We start from the raw sequence: 25,104 nt of genomic DNA on the forward strand, positions 1-25,104 counted from the left end.
GAGAGAGAAGTCAATAGAGCAAGGTAAAGAGGAAATGGAAAGAGAGGGGAGGGAGTTACCCAAAATGAGAACAATCTTCAAATTTCAAGTCACGTGAATTTTATTTTTCAACGTGCGAGGTCAGTTCAGCTCCAAAAATAATTTGGATAAATGAGGATTTCAGAGATTCAGAGTAGTACTGTATACACATAAAATGAGAAGCAAGAATCACTGCAGAAGCATGATGGAATTTTGTCATTAAAGCTTTGGTCAGTGAAGTTAAAGCTTTAATATTATCAATTGACTTTTTAATTAATCTGGAGCAGACTAACAAATTCATTTTGAAGTTTCATCCAAGAGTACACTGTGCAGACAAAATAGAACTCATGACGTTAGCCATCAGTTTTGCTGTGCATTATTAGAACAATGTCAATCGGTGCAAAAGACATCCTGCACAAAACCACTAATATTGCTAATGAGGAAAAAATTTGAGTAAGAGGCCATGAAGTAAAAAGTGCTGACATTTATTTAGTAATTTGGTCCAGTTACCACATTCCATTTTATGCAAAACAATGTGTAGCTTTATACAAAACTGTATTAGACTATAAAATAGATAAGTAGGAAATGCAGTTTATAACTTCTATATCAAGTTGTGAATTATACAAAATTTACAAAATGAAACCAACTTTTTACACTCAGCTATAGGTTAATAATGGTATGTACAACAGTAACATTTTAAAAAAGGTAATTAAAATAAAAGACCAATAATATACCAACATTTATGTACCTTAAAAAGCAATTATTCTGGATTGATTCAGATTGCAGATTCATCACCTGTGCGTTTTATTTGCTCTTAGCTTTTCCAGCATTTTCTTTGATAGGGAAGATTGGAGAAAAAGGAAAAAAGTTTAATTTCTCATCAAAATATGTTATTATAGTTATAACATCGAAAGGTGAGTGCGCATGTGTGTGTAAATAAAAAAGACACCATGTTTGAGGAACAAAAAGGATTCAGCAGATAAACACAGCTAATGGCAGGTTTTACATATCTTATTTTTTTAAATCTAGTCATAAACAGCAGCCAAGGCAAGGGAATGCCTTTCTTGTGGAATGTGAGTCATCAGGGAAACCAGTATCCCTGACGACTTCATCTGCAAGAAGTGCATCCAGCTGCAGCTCCTGACAAGTTGAGCTAAGGAATTGAAGCTGGAGTTGGATGAACTCCCGATCATTCGGGAGGCTGAGGGGCGTGATAGACAGGAGTTACAGGGACACAATCATACCTAGGAGGCAGGAGGAGGGTGGATGGGTGACAGTCAGGAGTGGGAAAAGGAACAGGCAGTCAGTGCAGGGCACCCCTGCGATTGATCCTCTCAACAAGAATACCATTTTGGATACTGTTGTGGGGGGGGGGGGGTGGGGGGGGAGGGGAGAGGGTGGGGGAAACAACCTACCAGGGACAAGTCATGGCAATCAAATGACACAGAGGCTGGTCCTGTGGCTAAGGGAGGGAGAGAAGAGGCAAGCTACAATGATAGGGGTTTCCATAGTTAGGGGACAGATAAGAGGTTCTGTTCAAGGAATTGAGAATCCCAGATAGTATATTGCCTCCCTAATGCCAAAGTCCAAGATATCTCAGATCGAGTTCATGGCATTCTCAGGAGGGAGGGTGTGCAGCCAGATGTTGAAGTTCATACAGGGATCATTAACATGGGTACGAAAGCTGAGAAAGTACTGCAAGGAGAATTCAGGGAGTAAGGCACTAGGATGAAAGACAGGATCTTTAGGGGTGTGATCTCAGGATTGATACCCATGCCACTTGCTAGTGAGGTTACAAACAGGAGGATTATACAGCTTATCACTTGCCTAAAGACACTGTGCAGGAGGGAGGGGTTGAAGTTTCTGAATTACTGGGCTCTCTTCCAGGGAAGGTGGGATCTATTCTGATGGGATGGTTTGTATCTGAACTGGAGAGGGACTAATATCCTTACTGGAATGTTAGCAAGTGCTGCTCTGGTGGGTTTAAACTAGATTTGCAGGGGATGGGAACCAGAGTGCTAGAGTAGCTGGAGGAGTAGGGGAGAGAAAATCAATGTGAAAATTGATTACACCATTGGAAGTCAATAGATTATATGTGGTGGAAATTTAATCAGGTGCATCTATTTCAATGCAAGGAGTACTGTAGGAAAGCCAGATAAGCTTAGAGTGTGGATTTACTTGTGTAATTATGACATTGTGCTCATTAGTGAAACTTTGTTGCAGGAGGGGCAGGACTAACAGCTCAACGTTCAGGACTTCCGTTGCTTTAGACGTAATAGAGCAGATTTGGGGGGGGGGGGGGGGAGGGGGTTGGGTGGGGAGTAGTAGCATTGCTCATCAGGGAAAATATCACAGCTGTGCTCAGGGAGAACAGACCAGAGTTACAGGATTGGCTGAAGCAGGTTCCATGGTTTAGGAGTTTTAAAAGGAACAGGATGGGAGATTGAAAAAAAGGGGAGGGGAAAGTAGTATTGCTGGTCAGGTATAGTATTACTGCTACAGAAAGAGAGGACACTGAGTTGGAAACAGGAAGGGAGCTATCACTGTGCTGGGAGTACTCAATAGGCCCCCAAATAAACTTCGAGACGCCGAGGAGCAGATAAATAGGCAGATTTTGGAATGGTGCAGGAAATAAAGGTTGTAGTTATGGATGATTTCAACTTCCACAATATTGGCAAGAGGAATAGATGGGGCTGAGTTTGTCAAGTGTGTGCAAGGATTCCTGACACAGTATATGGACCAACTGACAAAAGGAGGGGCCATACTGGATTTGGTTCTGGGGAATGAACCAGGTCAGGTGGCGGACCTCTCGGTGGGGGAGCATTTTGGTGAGAGTGACCGCAACTCCCTTAGCTTCAACAGAGCTGCGGAAAAGGATAAAAACAGTTTAAAATGGGAAAGTGCTTTACTGGGGAAGGGCTAATTATGAAGGGATGAGGCAGGAACTAGGAAGAATAAATTGGAAACAGATGTTTAAGGGTGAATACACAGAGGTAATATGGAGGAAATTTAGGGATCACTTGTGCAGAGTTCAAGATAGGTTTGTCCTACTTGGTCAAAAAAATTGGAGGAAAAGGGAACAGTGGCTGGCAAAATTAGTCAGGCAACTAGTCAAGAGGAAGGAAACATGCATTAGATATTGGCAACAGGAAGGACTGCAAGAAGTATATGGTAGCCAGGAAGGACTTAAGAGTTCAAAGGAGGCATGAGAAGACCCTGACATGTCAAATTAAGGAGAACCCCAAGGCATTCTATGTGCATGTGAAAAACAAAGGATGACAAAAATGAAGATGGGGCCACAAATAGTTGAAGAAGGCAACATGTGCCTGGAGGCAGAGGAGGTTGGAGAGATCCAAAATTAATACTTTGCGTCAGTATTCACAAGAGAAAAGGACCTTGATCACAGTGAGGTCAAAATTGAACAGGCCTGTGTGCTGACAACATAGAGATTAAGGAAGTGGAAGTATTGGATCTTCTTAAAAAAAAATTAAGATTGACAAGTCCCTGGGGCTGGACACAATATACCCCAGGCTGCTGTGGGAAGTGAGAGATCACTGGGGCAGTAGCTAAGATCTTTGAATCCTATTTGGCCACAAGGGAGGTGCCAGAGGATTAGAGAAAGGCAAATGTAGTCCCTTTTTTTAAAAAGGTAATAGGGATAATCCTGGGAATTATAGACCAGTGAGTCTTATGTCAGCATTGTGCAAACTAATGGGGAGGATTCTTAAGGACAGGATTTGTGAGCATTTGGATAAGTAGAGTACTCAGGGGTGAGTCAGCATGGCTTTGTAAAGGGAAGGTCATGTCTCACAAGTCTCATTGAGTTTTTTTGAGGAGGTAACAAAAGGAATTGAGGGTAGGGTGGTAGATGTAGTCTTCTTGGATTTTAGCACACCATTTGACAAGGAGACTCATCCAGAAAGGATGCAATCAGCGGAACCTTAGCTGTGTGGATAAAAAAAAAATTGCCTTGTAAGAAGAAAGCAGAGTAGTGGTGGAAGGAAAGTATTCTGCCTGGAGTTCAGTGACTAGTGGAGTATCACAAGGTTCTGGGACCCTTGCTCTTTGTGATTTTTATAAATGACCTAGATGAAGAGGTGGAAGGATGGGTCAGTAAGTTTGTGGATGACACAAAGGTTGGAGGAGTTGTGGATGGAGCTGAAGGTTGCCGAAGATTACAAGAGGATATAGACAGGATGCAGACTGAGGCAGAAAAGTGGCAGATGGATTTCAATCTGAATAAGTGTGAGGTGATGCATTTTGGAAGGGCAAACCAGAAGGCCGAGTACAGGGTTAATGGTCAGTTACTTAAGAGTGGGTGGTGTGCAGAGAGACCTTTGGGTTCAATCCTATATATCCCAAGATCGCTGCATAAGGCGGCCTATGGGATGCTGCGCTTCATTAATCGAGGGATTGAATTCAGAATGAGGGGATATTTAATAAAAGTATACTTAAAATTATGAGGGGGATAGTCAGAGTAAAAGTAGATAAGCTTTTTCCCCACGGAGGGTCGGTGAGATACAAACCAGAGGACTTAGGTTAAGAGCGAAAGATATTTAGGGGGAACTTCACACAGAGAGTGGTGGGAATGCAGGCTCAATTTTAACATTTATGAATTTGGACAGGTACATGGATAAGAGAGGTATGGAGGACGAGACTAAAAAAAATGATTCGGCAGAGATAGAGTCCGAAGGGGATGGTTCCTATACTATTATGTTCTATGGTTCTATGATGAACCATGCAAGTGTTTAGGTCCTGAACCACTATTCATGATTTTTTAAATTTAAATTTTGACATGCAGCACGGTACCAGGCCATTTCGGCCCACATGGTACCCAATTACACCTAACTGACTGACAACTTTCCTCTGCTCTGCCTCTGGGGAAACCCCACACACAGGAAGAACATACAAACTCCTTAAAAAGTGTGAGATTCGAACCCTGGTGCTTTAACAGTGTTGCGCTAACCACTACGCTAAGCTTGCTGGCTATGTCCGAGGAATGTGAATTGAACAAAGACGGCATGATGTATCAACTATTTTAAAAAGGGAAATTAAATTACCTATTAATTTGGAGTTCTGCAAAATTGCATAGCTTAAAGTGCACTATTCACAAACAAATGAAGATCAAGTATTAGGATGTGCCATGCCCGAACACCAATGGATATTACTGTCATCAACATGATCTGGCAGCATTGGGCATATTTCTACATAGCATGATAAAATGAAGAGGTCAAAGTCATCTTACAAGCAACAGCCCATGGGAGTCTGAGATTATAGGATTTGGGCTTGGACTATTGTGAATTCATGTGCCTCTCAAAACTCTTTAGATCCATTTACTTTTAAGGTGTACAACTGATCACTCTGACATTAAAGAGCAGGAGTCCTCTTGGCAAACTAATTTGACAGAGGGACTTTCCAACTAGCAATTAATGAGCCTTTGTATTTACATAGGAGTGGCCAAAGAAAGGGTCTGTCAATTTGATAGCATTTAATGGTTGCATAATTTGAGTGCATGCATTGGTCCCACAGATTAAATGGTCTGTATTATGGGCAAATAACATGCAAAATGGACATTTCTAATCCATCCAGATATTCAGGTTATGACTCTCATTGCCTATCAACATCAATAGCAAGTGGAAATCCACATAAATAACTACTAGTAACCCTTTTGGTACAGCAGGTTGTGAACTTGGAAAGCCTGCATTATAATTTTTTGGTAACCTGATGGCACATCATATGAGCATTCTTCAAGAAATTAACATTGAAAAATAAACTTAACACAATTGTGTGAGAACAAATTTTTATTTTGCATATCATTTTTTTTATAGACAAAAAGTGCTGGAGTAAGCCATTTGGCCCGTCGAGCCAGCACTGCCATTTATCGGATCATGGCTGATCTTTCTCTTTCAATAACTAATACCAGCCTTATCCCTGTAACCCTTAACACCCCTGTCCACAAGAGCCTTATCCACCTCTCTCTTATATCTATCCAGCAAATCTGCCCCCACCACCCTCTGTGGCAATGCATTCCACAGATCCACAACTCTAGGTAAAAAAAATTCCCTGTATTCTTAAAATATGTCCTCTAGTCCTAGTCTCTCCCATCAATCGGAACATGTACTCTTATTTCACCCTGTCAAGCCCTTTGATCATCCGAAATACTTCATCCTTCTAAACTCCATCACATATAATCCCAGTCTTTCTAACCTATCCATGTACGTCAATCCTGCCATCCTGGGAACTAACCTTGTAAATCTGCTCTGCACTCCCTCTATAGCAAGTATTTCCTTTCTCAAATATGGGAATCAGAATTGGATGCAATACTCCAGATGAGGTCTCACCAGGGCCCCGTACAACTGCAGGAGGGCTTCTCTACTCCTATACTCCAATCCCCTCTTTATGAAAGCCAATATACCATTCGCCCTCTTCACTGCTTGCTGAACCTGCATGCTAGTTTTCAATGACTGGTGAACAAGTACGCCCAGATCCCTTTACATTACCCCACTCCCTAGCTTAACACCATTTGAATAATATTCTGTTCTCTTGTTTCTGCCTTGCATTTACTCACATTAAACTTCATCTGCCATTTCTCCGCCCACTCCCCTAACCTGTCCAAGTCCCTCTGCAATTTCCTGACATCCTCCTCACACTACCTCCCAGTTTAGTGCCATCTGCGAATTTGCTTATGTAGTTATTAATCCCCTCATCCAAATCATTTACATAAATGATAAACAATTGAAGACCCAACACCAACCCCTGTGGGACCCCAGTCATCACATTCTACCATCCAGAAAATGACCGGTTTTATCCCAACCCTTTGTTTCCTATTTCTCAACCAACTATCTATCCATGACAGCACCCTACCCCCAAAACCAAGCCCCTTGATTTTGCTAACTAGCCTCCTGTGTGAGAGCTTATCAAAGGCTTTCTGGAAATCCAAGTACACCACATCCACTACTCTCCCGAGTCAACCCTCCTTGTTACGGCCTTGAAAAATTCCAGATTAGTCAAGCAAGATTTGCCTTTGAGGAACCCAAGCTGACTAGCACCGATACTATTATTCCTTCTTTAGTGTTCTGCTATTTCTCCTTTAATGATATATTCCAATATCTTCCCCACCACTGATGTCAGGCTGACCGGACTATAATTTCCCGCATCTCTCTCCCTCCCTTCTTAAAAAGTGGTACAACATTAGCCACTATCCAGTCTGCAGGCACTTCCCCGGAATCTAAAGAACTTTGGAAAATGTCGACCAGTCTTCCACAATTTCCAGAGCAACCTCTCTAAGCACCCTGGGGTGCCACCCATCAGGCCCAGGGGACATATCAGGCCTCAGTTCTAACAATTTGCTCACAACCACCTGCTTCTGGATCTGGATATCCATCAGATTCTCTGTTTCCTTCAGTAATTTCACCAAGTTCCTAGATATGGTTTGACCCCTACCCCTATTCTGATCATAACCTATATCCTCTGTGAAAACAGATGCAAAGTATCTGTTAAATTCCTCAGCCATCTCCATTTTCCCATTGATAATTTCACCTTTCTCTGTTTTTAAGGGCCCAATTTTGGCCCTAACCAATTTCTTCCTTTTTACATAACTGAAGAAGCTTTTGCTATCCCATTTTATATTACTTGCCAATTTACTCTCATACTTCATTTTCCCCTCCCAAATGACTTTCTTAGTTTCTCTCTTGTTTTTTTTAAAAAAAGGCTTTCCAATCCTCTAACCTCCCACTCTGCTTTGCCATCTTATACTTATTTCTTTTGGACCTGATACTGCACTTGATTTCCTTTGTCAACCACAGCTGCCATTTGCTCTTCATAAAGCCTTTCCTCCTCTTTGGAATGAATATATTCCAAATCCTGTGAAAAAATGTCTAAAAATACCTGCCATTTTTGCCCAGTTGTCCTCCCAGCTAGAATGTCCTTCCATTTTATTTTGGCTAGCTCCTCCCTCATAGCGGTATAATCACCTTTATTCAGCTGTAGCATTTATGTTTCTAACGTCCTTTTCTTCTCCCACTCCATTTGCAGATTAAAGTAATCATACTATGTTCACTATTACCTAATGGCAGCCCTACCTCAAGGTCCCTTATTAACTCCACGTCATTTTTGGTAGTGATTTGTAATTCTGTCAGTGTGAATTTCTGTTACTTGAACTACTGTAATGTGGGTTCACCTGTACTGTAATTTCTTACACAATCATGGCAACAATAGAAAAAGATACTGTAGATATGGAATCTGAAGTCAAATACAAACTGCTGGAGGAACTCAGCAGAAACTCAGAACCTTTTAAAAAGTAGTAGAGGACAGTATAAAGAGGACACATCTCCATTTCCATGTTGGACCCCTGACTCACCTTTTCTCTTGACACTAGCCTCTCTACTACATTTAGCTAGACTCAATAAAGGGTTTCAGCTAAAAAATCTACACATTCTCTTTCACATCCTGATGCTGTTTGACCTGTCATGTTTCTGCAGCAAATTGTGATGGAACAGGTTGGCTTATGATAATCTATTTTCTTTAATAGTAGCAAAGTTAAAACGTGCCCAACTGAATTTAACAAAGGAGGAAGAGACCAAAAGAACAATTAGCAGAAAGATTACTTCCACTAAAAGTTACTACAATTTCTCCAAATTAATTTTTATTTAGACCCAGAAATAGATATAGGTAAGCTGAAAATTACCTTCTGGAATTCTTTTGCCTTCTCTCGATTTCTCGCACAAACTGTTTGCCGGGTCACTTCCTTTTTCTTATTTTTTACTTCTTCAAGCTGATTGTAGAGGCTGTAAGGAATAATGTGAAGAGTGTAAACTGATAAAACTAAATACTGAACTTTCCCAAGAATACAATCTAAATCCACAAAAACAGTATTATATCTGTTAACTCAGTATTGAGACAAAAGTAGTAATGTAGGAGTAATTTTATTTTTAATTGGAGCATTTTTACGAGCAGCAGGATTAGAAATTTCACTTTCCATTTGTCTGCATGCATGTACACAGGAATTTAAAAAATGCTACATCCTGACCCACCAAATTATGTTAATTTTCACAGATCACAAGTCTTCTCTTTACATCTTGTGATCCTCTCCTCCACCCAGTCACTCCATGACACCCCTTCATTGGTGTAGGTTCAAAAACATATTCCCTGCTCCCTCCTATCCCCCCACCCCTACCATCACCACAGCCTGGCTAGTCTATTGCCAAAGGTCAACTTGAATCAGTCAGCCCCTTGTTGGAAAAGAGCACACAAATAGAAATCATGAATTAAAATTTGATGGCTTCAAGACCATCAAACCATTCTTCCAGGTTTTATTCTACAAAACATGCTAATCTCCCAAGAATCTACTTCCAATGACAATATAGACAGCTTATTTGATTTAATTCAATTTTTAAAAATTTAGACATAGAGCATGGTAACAAGCCATTTCGGTCCACGAGTCTGGCCCGCCCAATTAAGCTACAACTCCAGAAAAACCCATTCAGATACGGGGAGAACTTACCAACTCCTTACAGTGTTGGATTCGAATCCCAGTCCCAATCACTGGTGCTGTAAAGGCATTGTGCTAACTGCTACGCCAACCATTGCAAAATTATTTTGCATGAAATTGTTCCTCATTCACAGCAAAATTTTAACAATCCAGTCCTTAGCAACTGCACTTTCAACTTATTTCTTTACTTTTCTGTACTGTTAATTCAGGTGTACTTTAAGATCATTTATTCAGTTCGTTTGGTCACTTAACCTCTACTTTGGTGGGTGTGAGGCAAACATTGGTCTTTTATCATATTAACCTAACCAGTGGTTTTCAAACTGCCTTCCCCTAAACTCACATTCCACCTTAAGCAATTCCTATGCCATAAGTGCCCTGATTAGTAAGGGATTTCTTAGTGGAATGTCAATGGAAAGCAAAAGTTTGACAACCACTGTTTTAATCGTACTTAATTGACTCGTGATGTGCACGGTTTCATAACTCCAAAGGAAATGGGCCAGTGACAATTTTTATCAAACAAAATATTATTGAAAATTTTCAACAACATCTGCATGTTTTCTCTTCTTTCAACATATGTAATGTTAAACTTTAGGATATAACTTTAGGAGGATAATGTTACAGGTCAGGAGTAGGTAGCTTAAGTTCACCCTTTGCTTGACCTGAGGGAAACATATTTGGTCCCTGAGGAGATGTAGTCAGCATTCACAGGCTGTGTCCATTTTGGCCTGCATCAGGACTCAGCATTTCCTCCTCACTCCTCAGGCTCTAGGCCTCTAGTCACCCTCGACCCACCATCCCTCTACCTAACCAGTCCTTTACCCAACCTCTACTCACCCCTCACTCCACTCGCTCTGCCTCTACCCACCCCATCCTATACACGCCCCTCTACTGTCTCTCCCCTCAACCTGTTCCTCCCTCTACCTGTCTCTCATCCTCTAATCACCCCTCCCCTACTCGCCCTGCCCCTCCCCTTTTACCTCTTCCCTATCCACCCCTCCTTCTACTCATCCCTCCCTCTAACTGCCCCTTGCACCACCATAACTTCCCCTGCCCATTACTCCTCACCTACACCCTCTGCCCACCCCTGCTTACCCACCCACTCAGGCCCAGCGCGCTGCCGATCAGCCTTTGCGGAAAAGCGGGGGCCGTGCGCAGCCTGCCATGTCCGTCGCGCCAACAGGAAATCACAGGCGCTCGCCAATCCGCCGCACCGCTCGACAGGTGGGAGAAATGACTGGTTGTGCGGGGAGCCTTCCAACTGGCTTGCCGGCTGATGACATCGACAGACTTCTCGTGTTACAATTTTGTTTTCCCCGTTCTCAAAGTTTGCACGGTCAACCTGCAACACTCTTGCTCCCTCCGCGTCCCGTGGATCTGATGTCCGGGTGTTGTTAGGATTCCCAGCAGAAGGTTTGTGGAACTTTACCATTCTGGATTCCTTTTTGAGAATATTCTGGCCATCTTTTAAGGGGGGTGGTTTTAGGGGGGAGGGGATAGTTAGGGGGTGGGGAAGGATGTGCAATGAAGGGGGAGGATGGTGGGGGTGACATTACCAAAAAACAGCATCGGCTCTCGCTGCAGGGCGGGCCACCTCTAATACATTTTTGAAATGACCTTGCGGGCCAAATATAATTATATCGCGGGCCAAATTTGGCCCGTGGGCCAGAGTTTGACACGTGTGATCTAGAGCAAGTGCCCTTCCCACTCACATACCACCTTAAGCTATTCCTTAGTAATCACAGAGCACTTATGGCATAGGGATTACTTATGGTGAAATGACAGTTTAAGGGGCAGTTTAAAATCCACTGACATGGAAGCACAAGCTGATTTACAAACTACATATGAAATAAGATTCAGCTATAATTCATACTCTTTTGTGGTAGCTTAGGTTTCCACAGATAAATATCTAATTCAATCCGAAGAAATTAAAGTGAAATAATACATGGCAAACATATCTTAGTTCCAACTGTGGTTCAACTTTTTTTATATATATAAAAGAAATCTGGTCACAACGATTTCTACTATACCGGAGTGTTCTTTGTCGCATCTCTACTTCTACAGTTTTTCTATCCTCTGGAGTTGAGACTTTTACTTCTCCCACCATCTTCAAATGAGCTGTCAGTGATGATGGTGCTGCTTTATGCACAAATTAAATATCTTAGTATATCCATTCATAAAAAGACAAATAGGAAAAAAAAACACAGCACAGTTCTTACCAAATTGAGAAGTCTGCTCTTTTTTCAGTGACATTGGTCTTGTGTGTAGTTCAGACTTCATTATTCCAGATTTTTCCCTTCTTTTTAAGTCTTGCACTCGCTTTGCAGAATTTGTAAGAAATTTTTGCTTTCTTTTCAGAACTGCTTCGTTTAAAGTCTTACCAGATGGTTCAAATTCAAATATCATAACTGGTAAAAAAGGAAAAATTAATATCAAGATCAACCATGAACGTAGTTTGCCTTGAAATAGATTTGAAATTTTCAAGTGGAAATTTGTCAGCTACTTAAAAGATTAAATCACTAATAACATGATTCAACAATTGTAAATCTTGCAAATATTATTGAATTTTATGTGCAAATATTTGCAATTTTAGAGGCAAAATTTAATACATTTCTAGCTTTACTATGCAATGTAAATTTAAGGACTTTACAATCACACTACATGGAAAGGCGTATGATTGAAATGTTCTTGCAATTACAAGTGTCAATCAAGTCACCATTGTCACAGTAAGACCTTGGAAGCACAAATTCTGTAATGTTGCAGTTCACTCACAGCAAATGTTAGAATATTTAAGTATGAAAGTTAAAACCACAGCTGCTCCCCACCCCCCCCCCCCCCCCCCACAGAAGATGGGCAAAGTGATGAAAGAGATCCAAAAAGTGACTCTTCAAAGGAGTGATCAAAAGCCTCCATCTTAAGTCAAATCAGAAATCAAGGTTAGTGACTGAATAATTCTATCCAAGAGTGAATGGGGGAAGAACCAAAACAGGCATTTGTTTGTGGCAATTTAGTTATAAGATTTTGAGATTGGATATCCTTGCATAGGGTGGGGAGGGAGAGAGCAAAAAAGCAAGAGAAAGGAAAAAAAAATCAGCCATGGAATCAAGTGTTTCTTACTCCAAACCAATCCTCTCCTCAGAATTCTAAGAGACCATTTCCATTGTGGCCCATTAATGAGTAATGTCCAATATAGTTGACACTTTTTTTGTAAGTAGCATTTTCTCATACTAATGTTGGGGATATTACATCTCCCCATCCTGGTCATAGGTCCTCCACAGTCTTTTCAAATAAAATAGTAAACTACACTCACAATACAATTTCCTCGACACTAGTGAGACCAGTCACAGACTTAGTTGGGTGCCTTGCAAAGGCCCTTGGAGATGTTAGCCACAACTTCTGGACACATGCCACATTTCAATTTTCCCCTCAATACACACACTGACCTCTGTATTCATCTCTTTTAATTTTTACTCTTGCTAAATAAAAATTTTAAGGAATATTACCTCATACGGCTATAGGCTACCCAATTCAATGTTGAAGTGTTTCAGATTTTAATCAAAGTTTCCAATTTGCACAACCAGCAGCTAACAATGAAATCGGATTTTGATATTTACAAATCCTCCAAATAGATCCACTTCTGTCTCAGTATCATCCTTGCTATTCACTAAGTCCTGGGTTTCCCCCATAACAGAACACACTGGAAAGGCACAGGACTCCAGAGGCTGTAATCTGGAATAAAAACTGCTGGAAGAACTCAGCAAGTCAAACTGACAATGTTTCAGGCCAAGATTCCACATCAAGACTGATAGAAATATTCTTTTGTGAATTTGTATAATTTTATAATCGATTTTGATTTTTCCATTCCCCTCCCCCCCCCCCCCATTCTGATGAAAGATCATTGACCTGAAACACAAGTTTTAGTTTCTTTCTCCCTGGCAATGGCTGACTAAAGTTTTTTTTTTTAAAAGTTTCAGGTTTCCACAATCTACAGTTGGCATTTTTATATTTTTAAACATTGGGTTCAGGTGTACTTCAACACTTTCAAAGAAAGCGCATGGATTCCTCTTAGCTTTGACTGAGAGCATAACAATATTTCTGAATTCTTTTGCCTCGTGATGATTTGCCACCACATGAAACTTTCTTAGATAGATAAAACAAAGCAAAGAAAAACATTGAAGTGTTATACCAGTGGTTCTCAACCATTTTCTTTCCACTCACATACCACTTTAAGTATTCCCTATGCCATAGGTGCTCTGTGATTAGTAAGGGATTAGTTGAGGTGGTATGTGAGTGGAAAGAAAAAGTTTGAAAACCACTGTTTTAATCGTACCTAATTGACTTGTTATGTGAATGGTTTCATAACTTCAAAGGAAATGGGCCAATGACAATTTTTCATAAGCAAAATATTTAAGTAACAATTGGGTCTAGAGCGGTGGCTCTCAACCTTCCCTTCCCACTCACATACCACCTTAAGTAATCCCTTTCTAATCAGGAGCACCAATATCATCTTTCTTTCCATCTTCTTTGGCTTGGCTTCGCGGACGAAGATTTATGGAGGGGGTAAATGTCCACGTCAGCTGCAGGCTCGTTTGTGGCTGACAAGTCCGATGCGGAACAGGCAGACATGGTTGCAGCGGTTGCAGGGGAAAATTGGTTGGTTGGGGTTGGGTGTTGGGTTTTTCCTCCTTTGTCTTTTGTCAGTGAGGTGGGCTCTGCGGTCTTCTTCAAAGGAGGTTGCTGCCCGCCGAACTGTGAGGCGCCAAGATGCACGCACGGTTTGAGGCGATATCAGCCCACTGGCGGTGGTCAATGTGGCAGGCACCAAGAGATTTCTTTAGGCAGTCCTTGTACCTCTTCTTTGGTGCACCTCTGTCACGGTAGCCAGTGGAGAGCTCGCCACATGATTTTGGGAAGGCGATGGTCCTCCATTCTGGAGACGTGACCCACCCAGCGCAGCTAGATCTTCAGCAGTGTGGACTCGACGCTGTCGGCCTCTGCCATCTCGAGTACTTCGACGTTAGGGATGAAGGAGCTCCAATGAATGTTGAGGATGGAGCGGAGACAACGCTGGTGGAAGTGTTCTAGGAGCCGTAGGTGATGCCGGTAGAGGACCCATGATTCGGAGCCAAACAGGAGTGTGGGTATGACAACGGCTCTGTATACGCTTATCTTTGTGAGGTTTTTCAGTTGGTTGTTTTTCCAGACCCTTTTGTGTAGTCTTCCAAAGGCGCTATTTGCCTTGGCGAGACTGTTGTCTATCTCGTTGTCGATCCTTGCATCTGATGAAATGGTGCAGCCGAGATAGGTAAACTGGTTGACCGTTTTGAGTTTTGTGTGCCCAATGGAGATGTGGGGGGGATGGTAGTCATGGTGAGGAGCTGGCTGATGGAGGACCTCAGTTTTCTTCAGGCTGACTTCCAGGCCAAACATTTTGGCAGTTTCCGCAAAACAGGACGTCAAGCGCTGAAGAGCTGGCTCTGAATGGGCAACTAAAGCGGCATCGTCTGCAAAGAGTAGTTCACGGACAAGTTTCTCTTGTGTCTTGGTGTGAGCTTGCAGGCGCCTCAGATTGAAGAGACTGCCATCCGTGCGGTACCGGATGTAAACAGCGTCTTCATTGTTGAGGTCTTTCATGGCTTGGTTCAGCATCATGCTGAAGAAGATTGAAAAGAGGGTTGGTGCGAGAACACAGCCTTGCTTCACGCCATTGTTAATGGAGAAGGGTTCAGAGAGCTCATTGCTGTATCTGACCCGACCTTGTTGGTTTACATGCAGTTGGATAACCATGTTGAGGAATTTTGGGGGGCATCCGATGCGCTCTAGTATTTTCCAAAGCCCTTTCCTGCTCACAGTGTCGAAGGCTTTGGTGAGGTCAACAAAGGTGATGTAGAGTCCTTTGTTTTGTTCTCTGCACTTTTCTTGGAGCTGTCTGAGGGCAAAGACCATGTCAGTAGTTCCTCTGTTTGCGCAAAAGCCGTACTGTGATTCTTGGAGAATATTCTCGGCGACACTAGGTATTATTCTATTTAGGAGAATCCTAGCGAAGATTTTGCCTGCAATGGAGAGCAGCGTGATTCCCCTGTAGTTTGAGCAGTCTGATTTCTCGCCTTTGTTTTTGTACAGGGTGATGATGATGGCATCACAAAGGTCCTGAGGCAGTTTTCCTTGGTCCCAATAAAGCTTGAAAAACTCATGCAGTTTGACATGCAGAGTTTTGCCGCCAGCCTTCCAGACCTCTGGGGGGATTCCATCCACACCTGGTGCTTTGCCACTTTTCGGTTGTTCAATTGCCTTATATGTCTCATCCTGGGTGAGGACCTCATTCAGCTCTAGCCTTAGGGGCTATTGAGGGAGCTGGAGCAGGGCGGAATCTTGGACTGAGCGGTTGGCACTGAAAAGAGATTGGAAGTGTTCTGACCATCGGTTGAGGATGGAGATCTTGTCACTGAGGAGGACTTTGCCGTCTGAGCTGCGCAGCGGGGTTTGGACTTGGGGTGAGGGGCTGTACACAGCCTTTAGAGCCTCGTAGAAACCCCTGAAGTTGCCAATGTCCGCGCTGAGCTGGGTTCGCTTGGCTTGGCGAGGCTAGTCCACCACTCATTTTGGACCTCCCGGAGTTTGCGCTGAAGATGGCTGCATGCCATCATAGGGATATCATAGGGATTACTTAAAGTGGTATGTAAGTGGAAAGGAAAAAGGTTGAGAACCACTGTGTTAAACAATTATGGAACTAGCACCAAAAAATTATTTACTTTTACCTTCAGATTTCTGTGAGCTAGAAATGGTGTTCTTGATGATAACTGGCTGCTCTCCATCTGCCTGCATGTTAAAAGAAATTCACATCCATGAGTGACAAGATAAAAACTTAACAATTGATCAAATTTGAACTATTTCCCTTCATTACTCTTCAGAAAAATGGTTAATGCAAGTAAATGTGAGGTAATTAAGAACTTTTTGAAAATCAAGGCATCACCAGGTAAGTAATTCAGTACAACTCTGATTATCTGACATGTGTGGGACCAGGCCTATGTCGGATAAACATTCCCCCACCCCCCCATCGAGAACTGGTCACTTTTTAAAAAAGCAGCCCAGAAACAACAGCAAATCACTTTTAACAGTTTAAAATACAACAAACAACAAGGGAAGGCCTGTAAAGCATTAAAATGTTTAGTTCTCATGAAAAAAAACTGTTGGCTGCCGATGATTACCGACACCTCCCCACTGAGGCCCTGTTTCTGCTAGGAGCCCAAAGTCCCCACTGTCGCCGGGATCCAGAGGTCCCCGGTCAGTTTGGCTCAAAATAAAAATCAGATAATTGAGGATTTCAGAGAGTCCAATTTTGGATAATTGGAGTTGTACTGTACTTGGCCAGAAATTTTAAATGTTGCCAGTATGTTAAAGGCTGTTATCAAGTTGTTTTTGCCTTGTTGCAACTGAGAACAAGCTGTTGACATTCAACCTAAGCACTAAATATATCAAACAAAATGTCCTTGAAAATACAAATTTCTACACCTACTTGATTTCATTGATGAAAGTATATTTGGGAGGATACATCAACTTCCCAATTACAACTATGAATTTGTTAAATTCAAAATTATTTTCTTTTTATTCAAATATTTTTATTTCCCAAATAGATGGGGTACAGGAGGAATGAGCACAGAAAAAAAGTTGATGGCCATTCAGTGCTTGGCTTAATACACAAATAACACTTAATACAAAATCATAACTTTAAATTAAACCTCATTAAACCTTAAATTATCTTTCATCTGGAAACTACCGATATTTGTGAATTTTTTGAGTTGAGACCATAAAGTTATCAAGGTTCAAATTTTAAAAAAGGTTTAAATGTTTGCTTTTAAAAAATATAACTGAGGTGAAAAATTGGTAACATTTGCAACTTGATCTGTTGAATATTTCAAGCATGTTTATTTTATTTCAGGTTTTCAGCATCTGCAGTTTTGTGCTTTTCCATCAATGAGAAATGTGTTGACCTGTGCAGAAAAGGGACTTTAAAAAATACATTTTTATAATAACTACATATGTCAACAAAAAAAAAAACTATTTCATGTTTCTGAATGTCATGGATAACTTGAGAGGAGAAACAAACCTACAATGAAAAATACAAAATGTGCAACAAAAATAGCCAATATGAGATAGTAAAGGATAGATGGATGGGGAGAAACAAAGAAAACACATTGTGATGGAAAATAAAATAATATGTTCAGGCAGAGAAAATTGTGGGGAAACTTGGGAACGACTGGGAAAAAAGGTGAAAAATACCTAATGATCTTCAATCATCTACAGAAAAATAGACAAAAATGAAAGTTAGTTAGAATACTGTGGGGTTCTATTGTGACTGCACTTAAACCAGATGGATGAATTGTCAATGTGATATCTATGTCACAATAAGAGACTGAAATTCCTTGAGCAAATTGTTCTCTTGGCAGTTCTATACCCACAGTAGATTTATTGACACAAGTTTGTGAAATTGATGCAATTACACACCAAAGTAAATGAACCATCGCACATTTCAGAGCGAATACCATGCTTGATAAATTTAAATTGTTAGTAGTGACAGACATGGGAAAACAAACAGTTGGGAAAAATAAAATTAAAAATCCTCATCACCATAACAAATAGGGTTATGGGAGGTTGAAGAAACTTTGTCAGCAATTGACTTTTCCCAACAATGTGATCAGCAGATTCATCCATTTATGAAGATCCTCCTCAATTTTCCGCAACAAGGGGAGATAATTAAGTTTATATACATTTTTAAAATTACTATTAAATTTGATCCCCAAATATTTCCTTTCTGTTTTAACCCAATTAAAGTGACTGCAAAGTTGATTTTAAGTATAGTCTACGTTAGATAAAGGTAAAAATTTCACTTTTGTCCCAATTTATTTTATAACCAGAGACTATAATTATCCAATACAGTTATGAGCCTAACCAAGGAACCAGCCATGTCAGTCAAATATCATCAGCAAATAAATTATTTTTTTTAATTATTCCAGGCCTACTTTAAACTCCTTTATTTCTGGATCCAATCTGATTGCCAAAGCAAATAGAGCTGGAGACAGCAGGCAACCTTGTCTAGTTGATGTATGTAATAATAGATATTTGGCAGCCTTATTTGAATTATTTAAATCCCAGAATAGTTTAGTCTATTTATTAAATATGTTATATTTAATTTTCATCCCTTATTCATAATTTATTATTTTTATTTCTTTTTTAATTGTATTAAATGTTGATGCCAGCTCTTTCCCCTTTTCCTTCCCCCCCCCCCCCCCCGTCCACTGTTTATTTTCCTTAAGGTACGGAAGGGTTATTTCTAGGTTTAATGTTATTTTAAGGATATAATTTTTTTTTGTATATACATTCGTGTATGTGTATTTTTATTCTTGTCTTAAACATTAAATAAAATATAATTAAAAAAGAATCTGTCAGCATATTAAGTACAAAATGAATCTCTTGCTCATTTCTTGCTCTATACAGGAGAAGGAAGTGAAGGCATAAGAGCAGAAAAAGATAAAACAGATGAAAGCCTTTGAACAATATGGAAGAAGGAAGTTCAGAAAGGGTGACATTTCAGAGACAATGACATGGAAAGTCTAATCACCAGAAAAAATATGACAGATGGAAAAACAGATAAATGAATAGAACCATAACAGCAAGTAGGTTGTGAGAAACTACAGTTGAAATGGCTGTGGGGGAGGAGTCACGTGATGAAGTAGTGGCCGGTTGGGAAAACCAACCCTCTAAGGAAAATAGGAAAAAAGTTAGGAAAAAGCAAAGCAAAACAAAAATAAAATATAAGAAACAGAAGATAAAGGTACAGAGAAGAGAAAGAAGATGCTCCCAAGAAGGAGAAAGTAAAAGCAACTGGAAAAAATGTAGAAAAGTCGTCGAAGACTTTTCTGCATGTCCTTACCTGCACGAAGGAACAATGCGCTGTGGTGGCGAGGAGTGCCAAAACCTCGAGGTCAGTACCTACCCTGTGGAGTCGCGACCCACCAGCCGGTGCACTACAAAGTGCACTACAAAAATGGCTCTTGGAGCCAAACAAAAGTGCGGAACTGCGCAATCAAAGGAGAAAGAGGACACCGGCGGGAGGGGGGCTCAGCAGAGGAGCGGGCTGTCACAGAACGAACAGCCGAGGGACGCTCGACACCAGGGCACACAGCTGGAGGACGAGGAAGCCAGCAGAAGAGGGAGCGATGAAACAGACGAGGGAGACAGATGGAAGGATGACCGAAAAGAAGATCAATGTCAGGAAGCACAACAGATGAGCAGCCCAGCAAGAGGCCCGACAAAGAGATAAAAGCAGCTCATCAGGAAAATCAGAAGAGACACAGACACAAAGTAGAGAAGAAGATGACACAAACACAGATACAGACACAGAAGAAGAGGAAGAAGACGACCAAGATCTTCACAGAGAAATAGAAGATAAAACTGATGGACAAAGAAATAAAAAGGTAAAACTGATGAACAGAATATAGATAAAGTCTTTTTTGAAGAACAAATGAGATCACTAAAGGAATGGTCATCATTAGAGATTAATGTAATTAAAAGGAAAATGAAAAGAACAGAAGATAAAATCCAAAGGTTAGAACTGGTAATGACAGAAATAGGGAAAAGAGTAGAGAATGTGGAAGAGCAGGAAATGGCTGTAGAAATGGAAGTAAATGACTTAAGAGAAAAATTGGAAGTGACAAAAAAATTAAAGAGACACAAGAGTTATTATCTCAGAACATTGATATGTTGAAAAATTATAGTAGGCGAAACAACATTAAAATAGTGGGCCTGAAGGAGGGTGAAGAAGGCACAGATATGAAGGAATTTATAAAAAGATGGATCCCAAAGGTCCTGGGAACGACAGAAATGCAGGAAGAAATGAAAATAGAAAGGGCACACAGAGCATTAGCTCCGAAACCACAGGCACATCAAAAACCAGGATCCATCTAAGTTAAATTTTTGAGATACACAAGAGAAAATATACTGGCAAGGACTAAAGTTAGAGAAGATAATAAACCATTGGAATACAAGGGCCAAAAAATATTTTTTTACCCAGACATAAGTTTTAAACTCTTAAAGAGGAGGAAGGAGTTTAATACAGCGAAATCGATTTTATGGAAAAAAGGTTACAAATTCACATAAAAGCTCCCAGCTGTACTTAAAATATTTATACCCTGTGAGCAAAGCAGACTGTTATCGGATCAAGAGAAAGCACAAGAATTCACAGAACGTTTGCAGGAAAGGAGAAGAGATGTAACAAGAATGAAGAACGGCGATAAAGTATATATAAAGATGTAAAAACAATGTATATGTAAAGAACTAAAGAGGGAAACGAGAAGGGAAGGAAGGGAGTAAGAGGGGGGAAAATAGAGCTTTGTTATATGTGTTTAAAAAAAAGTTTTCTGGAGAGGGCTGGGTAGAGGGGGAATAACCATCACTGCAAAATCAGTTGATGCTGCGAACAAGATCGCAATCCAAATGAAAAGGGGAGTTGCGGTTGCCCGGCAAGGGATATGGGCGCAACTCAGAGAGGGCAGAACTTTTAGTGTTAAGGTATTAGTGGATGTGGGAACTGCGGGGATACCTTGTTTTAAATGTGTCGTCGTACATTATGTGTAATAAGAGAAAACTAAGAGATGAAAATGGGGAAAAGGGGGATGGAGGTGGTGAAGAGGTGGAAAAGAGGTGTATGCAAAATATAAGATGGCCATGTAGAACTATATGACCATAAACATTAATGGAATACATAACCAAATTAAGAGGAAGAGGAGGAGAAAAAAATAGATATAGCATTTGTGCAGAAACACATCTAACTGAAGCAGAACATAACAAATTAAAGAGAGACTGGGTAGGACACGTAACGACAGCATCCTATAATTCAAAAGCTAGAGGTGTAGCCATACTAGTTAACAAAAATGTACCAATCAAAATAGAGGAAGAAATAATAGATCCGGCAGGGAGGTATGCAATGATAAAGTGTCAGATATACTCAGAATTTCGGAATTTGCTCAATATATATATGTGCCTAATGAGGAGGTTCAAAAGTTTATGCAGGATTTTTTTTTGAAGATTGCAGACACACTAGGAAATATATTGATAGGAGGGGATTTTAACCTTAATTTGGACCCAATGTTGGTTAAAACTGGACAAAAGACAAGTAAAAAGAATAAAGTAGCCAAATTTATAGTTAAATCAATGCAGGAAATGAAACTTATGAATATATGGAGGAGGCAACACCCAAGAGAGAAGGAATTATTTGAGTAGGCACAAAACTTATTCAAGGATTGATATGTTTTTGTTGTCAGCCCATATTCAAGGGAGAGTCATGAAAACTAAGTATAAACCTTAACTACTATCAGATCATTCACCCCTATTATTAGCAATAGAACTGGAGGACATCCCACAAAGAACATATAGATGGAGGTTAAACTCCATGCTATTTAAAAGACAGGAATTTAGGGAGATTATTGAACACCAAATTAAAATATAACAGAGAAAGACAAATTTATATTATGGGATGCAATGAAAGCCTTCATTAGAGGGCAGATAATAAGTTATGTGACTAAGATGAAAAAGGATTACAATCAGGAAATAGAGCAGTTGGAAAGGGAGATAGTAAGTACAGAAAAGGAATTAGTAAAAAGGGATGATAGAACAAAAAGGAGAGAATTGGCAGACAAAAAAAATTAAATACGAAACATTACAAACGTACAAGGTGGAGAAGAACATAATGAAAACAAAGCAAAAGTATTAGGAACTGGGAGGAAAAAAATATTAGCCTGGCAACTTAAAACAGAATAAGCTAAAAGAACGATACTGGCGTCAAGGAAAAAGGACAAACAAATTACATATAATCCAACAGAGATTCATGAAAATTTTAAGGAATTTTATGAACATTTATATCAAACAGAGAACGAGGGGAAAGATGACAAAATAGAGGAATTTTTAGCTAAAATTGAATTGCTGAAATTGCAAGAAGAGGAACAAAACAAACTAATAAAACCATTTAAAATAGAGGAAATATAGGAGATATAAAAAAAGCTGCCGAACAATAAAACACCAGGAGAGGATGGATTTCCAATAGAATTCTATAAACATTTAAAGAGTTAATAATTCCTCCTCTCTTGGAAGTAATGAACCAGATAGAAGAAACACAAAATTTGGCAGATTCATGTTAGACAGCAGTAATTACAGTAATACCAAAGACCGGGAAGGATCCATTGACACCAGCATCATATAGACCAATATCTCTACTTAACTCAGACTATAAGATAATAGAGAAATTATTAGCAAACAGATTGGCCGATTGTGTACCTAAAATAGTAAAACAAGATCAAACTGGATTTATTAAGAAAAGACGAACAGCGGACAATGTCTGCAAACTTATTAATCTAATCCATGTAGTTCATGGAAATAAGAAACCAACAGAGGCTGTTGCTCGAGACGCAGAAAAAGCCTTTGACAGAGTAGAATGGAATTACTTATTTAAAATATATAAATTGGATTAAAGCATTGTATAATGGACCATTGGCGAAGGTAACAGTAAATGGATATGTATCGAGTCACTTTAAATTAAGTAGGTCAACTAGACAGGGATGTCCACTCTCCCCCTCATTGTTCGCCTTAGCAATAGAACCTTTGGCAGAACTGTTAAGAATAGAAAATAAAAGGGATAAAAATAAAGGAGAAGGAGTATAAAATCAGCTTATTTGCAGATGACATCATAGTATACCTAACAGAACCAGATATATCAGTAAAAAAATTACATAAGAAATTGAAGGAATATGGAGAAATATTGGGGTACAAGATCAATGCAAATAAAATTGAAGTGATGCCAATGAGTAACGCAGACTATACAGAATTTAAAAAAGAATCACCATTTAAATGGCAAGCACAAGCAATTCGATACCTAGGGATGAGGTTAGATAATAACTTACAAACTAAATTAATAAAGAAATTGAAGGAAGACTTAGAACATTAGAAAGAATTACCACTAACATTGATAGGGAGGGTAAACTGCATTAAAATGAATGTGTTCCCAAGGATACAATACTTATTTCAAACGTTACCAATTCCTTTAGCAGAAAAATTCTTTAAGGAACTAAAGAGAATAATAAGGAAATTCTTGTGGAAAGAGAGGAATCCAAGGGTAGCGCTAGATAAATTAGCAGAGAGGTATAATCAGGGTGGTTTGCAGTTACCAAATTTTAGAAATTATTATAGAGCCGCACAATTAAGCTACAGGTACACAATCCTTTATCCGGACATATAAAATTCAGAAACCTCCAAAATCCGGCAAGTGGGGACTGGCGGTCGGGGGGACCGGCGGCCAGGGGAGACTGCCAGGCAGTCGGGGGAGGCAGATGAGAGTGACGGCCGTGTGGCTTAGGGGTCGGGGGACCGGCGGAGGGGGACCGGAAGGGGGTGGGAGTGGATATGGCAGCACAATTTGGGTGGGCTTTCCAAAATCTGGAAAAATCCGAAATTTGGAACACACTGTTCCTCAAGGGTTCCGGATAAAGGATTGTGTACCTGCATTTATCAGATTTTTACCAGACAAGGGAAAAACCAGACTGGACTAAGATAGAACTAGATAAAATAGGGGAAAAGGTACCGGAACATATACTTTATAAGTGGGATGAAAAGCTGGTGCAATATAAAAATTCACCAGTACTTCATCATTTACTTAATACATGGAAGAAGATCCACTTAGAAAGGAAAAAAAAATGAATTATCAAATACCAAAATTACTATTGACGCAAAATCCGCTAATCCCTTTTACAAAAGACAACTTTTCCTTTAGAGAATAGGAGAAAAAAGGAATCAAAAGAATAGAAAATTGTTTTTTTGGGAAATAATTTATTAACATTTGAACAGCTGAAGTACAAATATGGAATAACTCAAGGTACAATCTTTGTATATCATCAATTGAAAGTTTATTTAAAGCAGGGGTGTCAAACTCAAATTCACCGAGGGCCAAAATTAAAAACTTGGACTAAGTCGAGGGCCGAACTAAATATTTATTGAAATTTTCAACAACATCTGCATGTTTTCTCTCAACATATATAATGTTAAACTTTTTCTTATTAAATAAATGTTTAATAATAGTTTTGGTTAAACTCTTTCCATAAGAAGCATTAACAAATAAGAAATAAAATATTCAATAAATAATATTTCTCTCTAGCCTTTAAGCCAAGGATCGCACGTTGCCGAGAAGCATGCCAGGGAGCGGAGGTCTGCAGGGAGCCCTCCCCAGCCCAGCCAGCAAACCCGAGCAGCATCCCCCCCCGCCCCCTCTCCCTCCTCCGCCCCCGCCCCCGCCTCCGCCTGCCGCAACCGCCGCCAACAACCCAAGGAGTCCCCGCTGGTCTCGCCATCTCACCGGGAATACCGTGAGAGCGGTGGAACTCGTCCGCGACCTCCACCCCAGTGGAAAGTCCGATGCCCAGCAGCACCCGCCCACAGATGAAGCTCAAGGAGACGCGGAGGTGACCCACCACGTCCAGCCACATGGAGCTAGGCGGCGGGTCCGTTGTAGCTAGGCGGCGGGTCCGTTGTATCGGCGCCGCTGTGAATATCTAATT

At 40.3% G+C, this 25,104-nt stretch overlaps 1 protein-coding gene across 1 annotated transcript in view; it reads right to left on the reverse strand.

The window, feature by feature from the left end:
• Nucleotides 1–484: 484 nt before the first annotated feature.
• cep295 (centrosomal protein 295) overlaps nucleotides 485–25,104 on the reverse strand; it is a 115,923-nt gene continuing 91,303 nt past the window's right edge. Inside the window, exons 25-29 of the mRNA XM_069890827.1 lie at nucleotides 16,264–16,324; nucleotides 11,725–11,913; nucleotides 11,536–11,644; nucleotides 8,705–8,804; nucleotides 485–851 (exon numbers count right to left, since the gene is read on the reverse strand). Of these exons, the coding sequence (XP_069746928.1) occupies nucleotides 810–851; nucleotides 8,705–8,804; nucleotides 11,536–11,644; nucleotides 11,725–11,913; nucleotides 16,264–16,324 (501 nt within the window). The 3' untranslated portion in view covers nucleotides 485–809. The remainder of the gene's footprint in view (nucleotides 852–8,704; nucleotides 8,805–11,535; nucleotides 11,645–11,724; nucleotides 11,914–16,263; nucleotides 16,325–25,104) is intronic.

This window comes from Narcine bancroftii, chromosome 7 (assembly GCF_036971445.1).
Source record: "Narcine bancroftii isolate sNarBan1 chromosome 7, sNarBan1.hap1, whole genome shotgun sequence".
Taxonomy (NCBI): domain Eukaryota; kingdom Metazoa; phylum Chordata; class Chondrichthyes; order Torpediniformes; family Narcinidae; genus Narcine; species Narcine bancroftii.